Source organism: Cyprinus carpio, chromosome A3, assembly GCF_018340385.1.
Source record: "Cyprinus carpio isolate SPL01 chromosome A3, ASM1834038v1, whole genome shotgun sequence".
Classification (NCBI taxonomy): domain Eukaryota; kingdom Metazoa; phylum Chordata; class Actinopteri; order Cypriniformes; family Cyprinidae; genus Cyprinus; species Cyprinus carpio.
The window spans coordinates 14,504,013-14,514,490 of NC_056574.1; the positions used below are offsets into that span (position 1 = coordinate 14,504,013).

Sequence of the window (10,478 nt, forward strand, 5' to 3'; positions counted from 1 at the left end):
ATATATATATATATATATATATATATATATATATATATATATATATATATATATATATATATATATATATATAATATGACCTAAACAAATAAAGCCAATATCATAAAAGCTTACCATAAATGTATGCACTTAAGAAAAACAGAAGCATAACATTGTTGACATGTTCAATGCATTATTTGGAAATGCATCAGTCAGGATATCTGCTACATACAAGTTAGCTTTAGTCATTTTCAAAGAAAAGAAAAATAGAGTGTGTTGTATATACCTCAAAGGAACAGAATTGCCCTTTAATTCACATCTCACCAAGACTGAAGCTCTCAGACAAAAAGAGTCACTTTTTATTTCTAGGCTGTGGTACTTTTTCTGCTAATTGTATATCTTTTTATTTCCATAAATTTGAACAATTTTCTGTATTCATGTAAATGAACAATAAAACTAATTTTTTTTTTAATGTATTATCATTATTAAAATAGAATGGCTTTTAATGCATTACAGTATTTAATTTACTAAGGTTATTTCATACATTAATATTCATTAAGACTTGCTTATATATATATATATAAACAAACTAGTAAAACCCTGACTTATATTTGTTCTGTTGATCTTATTTGTAGTGTTGTATTTTCCTGCTACAGGATGAATGGTAGGATGGGGGAGCGCAGTGTGGGATACTCTTTGAACTCCTTCAGGTAGCTGCGATGCTTTCCTTTGGCCCAAACGGTCATCTGTATGAATCCCACCACAGTGAAGAACAACACGGGGAGACACTGGGTCATGAGTGTGAATCCGAGCCAAGATCCCAGCTACAGAAGTACAGCAACCACAGTGCAGCTTTAGTGTCTGTTATTTACTCCGTGTGACCAGTAGGGGTCACCATTATCTGTTCACACAGGACACATGCTTGTCAAGGAGGTCTACAGAGCGCTGCAGGGATGACATATTTGTGTAGGCCAAAGTCTGGAAATGAGTTTGAATTTTAGCTCTTCTGTTTCCACTGTCCCAAAGTCAATGCTTTTTTTGTGAAATGCCTGAAATGAGGTCTGTTGGTCACACAAGCTCACAAGTTTTGTCTAAGTGTGTCCCAAAACATAGTATGTTGATGCATAAAGTCCCGGATGGTCTACTATTTCATGTAGATTTTTGAAGTGTGATCCGTATACACTCTAGTAGTTATACAGTATAACTATAGTATAACTAAATAGTTTAAAACTATTTGTTAAATAGTGGTGACACTGAAGTCATGTGACCATGCTGCAGTTCATTTATAGCCTGTTTATCTTTTTTTTCTTTTCTCTTTTACTTCTGCCAACTGCATCTAAGCTTTAAATTTCATAAAATCTGTGTTCATTTGTGAGGAACATCACGATGAACAAAATGTTTAAGAATCATGAACTTTTGTTCACTGAGCATATTTTCTGAATTAATCCAAAAGCCAATGGAAAAATCCCAGTTTTTTTTTTTTTTTTTTTTTTTTTTTTTCGAGAGAGAGAACCAGACAGATGTCAACTTAAGGGTTGGCCAACAAAAATACATAATCACCGCAAAACTCTATACAGACATGGAATCACTAACAATGCAATCACTCATGAGTCTCACCTCATATGTGTAATTTGGGCATGAAACAAGTGCAAATATCCATGTAAAAGGATTCTTGGTTGGATAAGGAATCTTCTTAATCTTACAACCCACATTAAAAAGAGCAATTTAATGCATTACATGGACAAAACCAGAATAGCTGATTCGAGATTTGTGATTTATTTTATAGATCTTACCAGGTAGTTTGAGATTACGCAGAGCCATGTGAATCGAGAAGCTGCCAAGTTGACAGAACTGTAAAAATAAGAAATCAGTAAGTGAAAAATGCTATAAAGACACATTACAGGAGGATCCAGTGCAGTTAAAGTGCTTACTAGAAAGACTGCCAGTGCTGCCTTCACCTGCTTCTCCCCATAATCTGCACGGAGACAGACACTTCAGTGCATTTAACATACATTTTAACCTAGAATGAATGAAATGAGTGTTACATACATGGCGGTGTGTAAAGAGGGTGATTGATGTAATAAGCCATCCATGCAGCAAAGCACCAGTGATAGGAACAGTTCTGTTGAAGAAACAATGTGATTTACAGGCTTCCTGTTTGCAATATATAAAATAACTGTTTGATTGTTATTACCTGTAATGCAATGATTATTCCTTTTATTTAGCATTTTTAACAACAGTATTGAAAGCATGATCTAATCTTCATAAAGTGACATTTCCTCCAACACTGGGAATCGACTTAAAAACTGTTGAGTGCTGTTTTCTTTCCTCTGTTGATGCATTTTCTAAGTAGACATGCATCCACAAATGTTAGGGCATGACAGCCATGAATATTATTTGCATATAATATTTGTCTATGAGTCTTTGATATTTCTGGATTGTTTTCCTGGTCGTGAAGGTCTGTATTTGAAATGTCTGCTTGATGTTATCTGTCTCATTTAGGAGTATAGATGACCTTGAAGGTCCAAGCCACATAAAAACTATTTTTTTTATTTCATAACTGCAAATGCTAAAAAACAAAAATAAATCCTAACATGTTCCAGTCACACACTTCTGCCTTCTGGGATTTAAATAAGGAAACTGTTTGCAGAAAGTTCAAAATTAAGCATATTAGACTGATTTCTGAAGGACCATGTGACACTGAAGACTGGAGTAATGATGCTGAAAATTCAGCTTTGCATCACAAATAATTGACATTTTAAAAACATTCAAATAGAAAATACAAGGTAAGTTTACATTTTAATAATGTTTCACAATATTAATGTTTTTGCTGTACTTTTCATCAAATCAATGCATGCCTTGGTGAGTAAAAGAGACTTTTTTTTAATTTTTATAAAACATGAAAAAATTATATCAACCCCAAACTTGTGAAGGGTATGTAAATGCATATAAATGAAACACACACTTGCGAGGCATCCTCACTTTAAAAATGTTTCGCAGTGGCATGGTGCCGTGGGAGAAGCGATGGACGAACAACGTCTCCAAGATTCGCTTCATGTAGTGGAAGGAATGACACACACAGGCAATACTGTGAAGAACAGACAGAAGCTCAGTTCAGTTTAATACCAGATTAAATCCAATTTTATTCCTGAGAGACATCCTTCAAATGCTTTTCAGCATAATTCCCAAAATACACTTCTGGGCCAGTATCTTGGTTGACCAGTAAGTCAGCTGTTAGTTGACACAGGCTGGACTGAATACAACAGACTAAAAGAAAAATCACATCTGATGTTCTTCATGATACTTACTGCACAACCAAATGCTTACTGGCGGTGAACTCGTACTTGGGAGCGTAGATTAAAGGCAGTCGAAAATAAAACAGCAGATATATGACAAGTGGTCCAATGCACTCGATTAGGAACACCTGCAAACACATATTCACAAACACATTTTAATACTGGATGTGAAACGGAATATTCAGGAAGAAAAATGTAGATCACTATACTTGATTTTATCCAGTGACTAGATGGTGAAAATTTGGCAAAGACAAATATTTTTTATTTCAAAGATCATGCACAGATGAATGGGCCCTTTTATTAATATTGCAATTCTTGCAAAGTTATTTATATTTGGCTTTTTTTTTTTAAATGTAATGTACATTAATAACACCATACTACAAAAGTTAATGCTGATACACAAGTTTTTTCTTATACAATAACTGAGAGATTGATGGCACTTTTGACATATTTCTCTCTTCTGACCTACATAATCAAGCTCTCAATATTTAAAGTCATAAAAACACTATCATGGATTTTTTTTTTCTTTGCTGTTGGAGCAAACGAAGATACAAAATTTGCTGATATTTGTGTATGTGAAAAAAGACAATCAGGAAGAAAAATGTAGATTAGGACTCAATTTTATCCATTGAGTGGATGGTGAAAATTGGGTGTTACAAAGGCAAACTTTTTTTTTTATTCTCAAATATTGTGCACTGACGAATTATGCACAATAAGAAAGTTAACACAACTGATTTTGATTCACACACACACACACACACACACACACACACACACACACACACACACACACACACACACACACACACACACACACACACACACACACATATATATTCTGACAACTACCTTAAAAACACAGAAAACATCTAAAGACACACATTATTAAACACCATCATGATAACAAACATGACGCTAAAATAATGCAACAAACTTTAATTTAACAGCATATGATGTAACAAAACCCTAAATGTACATAAATGACAAAAAAAAAACACTAATTTCAATGAAAAACCATCAAATGTGTCACACAAGGATTTCTGGGAATGTCAGTTTATGTTTTTTTAGATGACTTGTTCTTTTTCACTTCTTATCACAGATTTAGACTGTATATAGTAAGGGAACTTACAGTTAACCAACAGGTTTTTGTTGTAACAATTTTACAGTCTTTACCGTTAAATTTACTATTTTATAGAACATGCCTCCAATGTGCTGTCATCATCCCTGTCCCGTGGGGGTCAGGACAGGAGTGGGCAAAGGGGCTATGCATGCAGAAGGTGAACGGGATCAACACCTGTGGGGAAATGGTGCCAGAGAGATTACATGTTTCTGAGAAAGAGGATCGAGTGATAGGGAGGTGAGAGAAAACTGAACCAGAGGACTGTGCGCACACTGTACAGCCGCTGACCTGACTTTACATCAGCCGAACCAAACTCCCTATAACATACCAGTGAAAGATTAGAATACTGAAGCTAAATTCCGATGAGCTACCTTCAAAGACATTGTAAAATGCTACTAATTGCGTTGATGTGAGAGTCTCCAAGAGGCCTTGGAGTCAAAAAGTTTGAGAGCCGCTGCTTTATATGACGATTGCACATGTTTCAGTTCTTATTTGTGTGTTGGGCAAAACACTCACAGTTCCCCAGGAAATCTGGGCTCCCAGGTCTCTGAAGTAGAAGGTTGCGGTGGTTCCCACGGGGAGCTCTTGAAGGATTTCCTCATCCCTTAAGGGTTTTCCTTCTGAAATCAACAATATAATACAACCACTAACTTTCTCTTTGCATATATAGTGGCTTGAAGAAGGATATGGACACCAACTTATTTCACTTGTCTGAACCTTTTTTTTGCTACAATTTCAGATCAGCTGTATGAAGATGTAGTTCATCTCATTAAAGGGATACTCCACCCCAAAATGAAAATTTTGTCATTATTCACTTATCCCCATGTCGTTGCAAACCTGTAAAAGCTTTGTCCATCTTCAGAACACAATTTAAGATATTTTGGATGAAAACCTGGAGGCTTGAGACTGTCCCATAGACTGCCAAATAAATAACACTGTCAAGGTCCAGGAAAGTATGAAAAGCATCGTCAGAATACTCCATCTGTCCTCAGTGATTCAACTGTAACATTATGGAGCGACGAGAATACTTTCTGTACATGAAGAAATTATATAAAAAGTATTCTCGTCACTTCATAATGTTACGGTTGAATCACTGAGGACAGATGGACTATTCTGACGATGCTTTTCATTCTTTTCTGGACCTTCACACTGTTATTTACTTGGCAGTCAATGTGACAGTCATAAGCCTCCCTGTTTTCATCCAAAATATCTTAAATTGTGTTCTGAAGATGAACGAAGCTTTTACGGGTTTGCAACGACATGGGGGTAAGTGATTAATGACAAAATTTTCATTTTGGGGTGGAGTATCCCTTTGACTATGAACACGATTCTTCAATGTTTGACAACCACTGTGTCCAGATACGTTTTATATTAATTTTGAACAATGTTTTTTTTTTTTTTTTTTTTTTTGTGAAATGTTTTAAAATAAAATAAATAACTAATTTTACAATGCATGCCACTAGTTTCAATATTATGTAATATATTTTTTTAAAAATATAATAATAAAATAATAACATTTATAATCAAATAAATAAATACGCAAGTCACTTGTTTCAATGTTATGTTATAATTAAACAACATTAACAAATTATTAATTTGTTACTCATTTTAAAGTATGTCAGGCATGTTACTAAGTTTTAAAGTATGTCAAATACATTTTTAACAACCGTTATAAAGCAGATGTACTCACTTGGGTCCAGGCGTAAAGACTGTCTGGCTGGATACCAGTGTGGATCTGTGAAAATTGAAGCCTGACATGTAAGACTTTACTAAAACCATTATTTCTATGTCATCAACTTACCATCTTCCTTGTAGAAAGCTATTTAAAGAAAGGCTTTGCGGTTTCATAGCTTCTTTAGCACCGAGCAGAACTTACTTGATTTGTGGAACATAGACTTAATGTCCAAAATAGTGGCTGTTGGCTCTACCTGCAGAAAGATAGACATTCTGTTTTACAATTATAATACATAAATATGTACATATACATATGCAATACATATGTATATGTATATGTATGTGTGTGTGTATATATATATATATATATATATATATATATATATATATATATATATATATATGTATATATGTATATGTATATATATATATATATGTATATGTATATGTATATATATATATATATATATGTATATATGTATATATATATATATATATATGTATGTATATGTATATATATATATATATATATATATATATATATATATATATATATGTATATATATATGTATATATATATATATATATATATATATATATATATATATATGCGTATATTATCTTTGCAGTTTTGCTTATGCAGTCATAAATAAGGTGTACTCTATTCTTGACATGCATGTCTAAGCAATGGATCTCACAGAAGAATTCCTGGAAGCTTGGAGGAGATTCTCATATTCCAAAAGCAACACGACTAATGCAAAACCCGCCTGATGGTGGCTGCTTTATTACTACAAATTTACAGCATGTGCATTAGTTGTGCTTGCATTACTGTTAGCTATCTGTCATCTATAACAGCTGATGATTACAGATGAATCTGTTTTATGTTCAGCCTGAAAGTGTAAACATAGTGATTAAATATACTGTTTTAAATAAAGATAGCAACACAGGTCATGAAGAAAGAAGAAGAAGAAAAAAAAAACAGCTAGATTGGCTGGTCTTAGTTGGTTCAAATTGGAATTAGCTGGTTTTAGCTGGTCTCCAGAAGCTGCTGTTCAGCTGGTTGGTCCTGACCAGCTAAGACCAGCCTGACATCCTTGACCAAGAAATGGTCAAAACCCCACTAAACCAGCCTTCAAACCAACTATGACCAGCTAAAACCAGCTTAGGCTGGTCTCAGCAATTAAAAAAAAAAAAAAAAAAAAATTCTAGCAGGGACACAGCTTGCAAGTAACGTTTTTAACACATTAAAAAGCACATACCTTATCCAGAAGCAATAGTTTTTCCCGGGTTTTGATGTCTAGTATCTCCACCTCAAAGTAAACAATCCGTTTAGTTTTTTTCGGGGGTTTTGGTCTGGGTTTAGGGGGTGCAGGTGCTGCGCTTTCACTCTTAGCCCCTTTTGCCTCTAAAGCTAATGCATCCATGACACTTTTTCCAACTTATTGCACACTGAATCCTGCGTTTAGTCCGTAGTTCAAAGGTCTCTCTCACACCCCACACATCACTCCTAAGTCCTCAAGCCTCAGTTCTTAATAATAAATCCAAAATCCAGCTCTCCGCTGAATGCAGTGCAGTAGGAGGGTCTCCAGAGAGGAGAAGCAACAGAGAAGGATGGTGTGCGTGAGTGCAGTCTGATAGAAATATCTCCCACCTCTTAACACCTGAGGGGTGGTCATCACAACCACTCCTCTGAAGACGAAATCTGAGAGTCCCAAGACATAATCCATGGCTTTTCATGAAGCTAAATTTATATGCCTGCTTTGCTGAATACCAGCCCTGTGACCTTGTGGGACTCAGACCAATCCAGTTGGACGTGACTCTTACCTCCACACCCCGTCTCTTTTTGAATTAGGGTTAGGATAGCGTGCATCTGTACAGCAGGGACAGAGCAGTGTGTGCCTGAGGAATATTAATGCATCTGCCTTGCAAGCAGAGTCACGCAGTGGCTGTCAGGACATCTATTTGAGTTTGTCTGTGGCCACACCAAGCTTGGATTCAATAAATAAGCCACTTCTGAGGTCCCTAGAGGTTCTCATAATAGGTTTGGGCAAGTCATTGCTATACAGAAGCCATTTGTGTCTGTCAGCAGTAAGACAAACAGACAAACATACAGTGATGATAGGCAACGTGTCTCAAGTTATCTGGTATATTTACTGTACATAAGGTCTTTTCCATCACCTGTTCTAAAGCTCTGAGGAATGTGAAAGATTTAACTGAATTGTAGAGATACTGTTATTTGTTAATATTTTGAATTAGTTTTTATTATCTTTTATTAATTTTTATTTCAGTTTCAGTTTCATTGGGAACTAGCTTAATTTTTTGTTTTATTTTTTATTTTTTGTTTGACAGGTTAATCAAACAATTTGAATTGAAATTATGATTTTAATAAAAAAAATTTTTTTGTCCTATGAGAATAAATGGGCCCCTAACTACAGTTTATTTTTAGAAAATGCTCTGTTTTGGCCCTGGGAAAACTAACCCAGTCTCATGGTATAACGTAAATGTTTTACAAGGTTCAAGTAGTGATTTATAGTACAGAAACATACATTTTTTAGAAAATACACATATGAAGGTCCAAAAACATAAAATAGTTAACAAATTGACAAGAGAGTGTGTTAGATGTAATTTAGTCTTCATTCAAGTAGCTTTGATTTGATATAATCCTAAAATTCTTAGTTAAAATAAAAATAGACAATGTGTAATGTTTCCAAACGTCTGATTTTGAGTTGTATTATTATGCAAAATATAATTGCTTTTAAGGAAACATATTACATTCAAAGTTAAAGAAAGCTCTAAAGCCGTTTTGCAAGGCACTGTACACATGCTCAGATCAACTGAAATGATGTCTAGCTAGTGTGAAGACAGCCTATATTTGCTTACTTACTTCAACTACTGCAAATAATCATGTGTGCTGACCGTGCACGCATGGAATCAAACAAGAGCTCATATTACATTAGTTAGACTACACCATTTTGATTTGCAGTAATACTGTGTCCGTGTCTAGACATGAGACTAAGAGTTTTACACCGCTCTTGCTCTGTTTCCACAATTCACAGCTGAGCTTAACATTTGAAGAATGAGAAATATACATTTTCAAAGCAATGACTCGTTGTTTCAGTGTACACAATGTTTAGTCTGGTTCTTAATTCCAGTCCTCGCGTACCACTGCTCTGCATATTTTGCAGGTCTCTCTTGTTTAACACACCTGATTCAGATAACCAGAAGAGAGCTCCGTGCATTAACTGTGTTTTGATTGACAGGGTCCCTACACAGTGTTCACTGCTCCAGGAAATCCACTGAAGTTGACTTCACTTGGGTACATTCATTCACGGACTTGCGCTACACTAGAGCCTGCAGCATCTTCACACAAAGACAAGACTTAGAAGTGTGAAGTGTGACTGTAAATAAATACAATTTAGATTCACGTCTCACACACTTTAATGCTGTTTGAATGGAACAAGCTCCCTTCCAAGTGGAATCATGGCTGAATATCCTGTGAAGTCCACTTCGCAGGGCACTTACAGTCAAATAGAACAATGTCTGAAGTGATAAGAGGTATACAAAATGTTAGTCTCGTGTAGCCAGACCTTCAGACTGCGGTCCGTTTAGCCAATGGTCCGTGGGTGTGACTTCTGAGGCTGAGACTAACAAAATGTGCAGACCAAACCAAACCAGTAGGCCTATACTGCAATTTTTTGTAACGCGAGACTACCATAAACAACTGCTCAGCTCCATGTTTGGAAGAGCATACTAACATAGCACTCTTACTATTTCTGTAGTATACAGTACTGAATGTACAGTAATACTGTGCAAAGTATTATTCTTCTGTGTAGCAATACCCAGATCATCTTACATTTGCCAAAATAAGCATGCAAAAAAACATAGGTTTTTTGCAATATTATTGCAATGTAGTCATTGCAATAATATTGCATCCTAAAGATCAAAATAAAAAATGCATAGGAACCATTTGTACAAGATTAATACTGGATGCTAATGTCATGGGACAAATACTGAAATGTTATTATTTTTGTGAGATTTTTTTTTTTTTTTGACTTGACTGCCAAAAATAATAACTTATGTACACAAAACTTAAAATACAATGTAAAAATAATAACTAGGTCCACTTACATAAGCTATATAACATAAGGTCATGTTGTAAGCATGAGTTACCATTAGCATGAACATACTGTTTTACTTACCGGTTTATTTTATTTTTTATAATCCGCACTATATGGTGTATACGGTACACTATTCAGTTAGTAGTAAGGCAGTGTTCATGACTAACTACTGCTACTCCAGCAGTTCGATTTCTATCTGGCTGATTTGCTGCCATAGTCTGCATGCAGTGCACGCTCCTCGCCGCAGGAGGCGCTCGTTCAGTCACAGCTGCAGCATCTGTCCCGAGCGCC

At 35.2% G+C, this 10,478-nt stretch overlaps 1 protein-coding gene across 2 annotated transcripts; it reads right to left on the bottom strand.

The window, feature by feature from the left end:
• Window positions 1-42: 42 nt before the first annotated feature.
• On the bottom strand, window positions 43-10,397 carry LOC109103830 (very-long-chain enoyl-CoA reductase-like). Of its 2 annotated transcripts, none has more exons than XM_042719873.1 (11): window positions 10,269-10,397; window positions 6,272-6,323; window positions 6,086-6,130; window positions 4,912-5,015; window positions 3,288-3,403; window positions 2,962-3,067; window positions 2,029-2,101; window positions 1,911-1,954; window positions 1,773-1,830; window positions 1,597-1,685; window positions 43-803 (listed from the first exon to the last, which is right to left on the bottom strand). In XM_042719873.1, exons 2-11 carry the CDS (start codon window positions 6,285-6,287, stop codon window positions 630-632), a joined length of 825 nt encoding a protein of 274 aa, XP_042575807.1. In that variant the 5' UTR covers window positions 6,288-6,323; window positions 10,269-10,397; the 3' UTR covers window positions 43-629. The 2 variants fall into 2 exon arrangements, with proteins under 2 accessions (XP_042575807.1, XP_018972721.1); XM_019117176.2 differs by lacking the exon at window positions 10,269-10,397 and adding an exon at window positions 7,329-8,362.
• Between the last annotated feature and the right edge of the window lie 81 nt (window positions 10,398-10,478).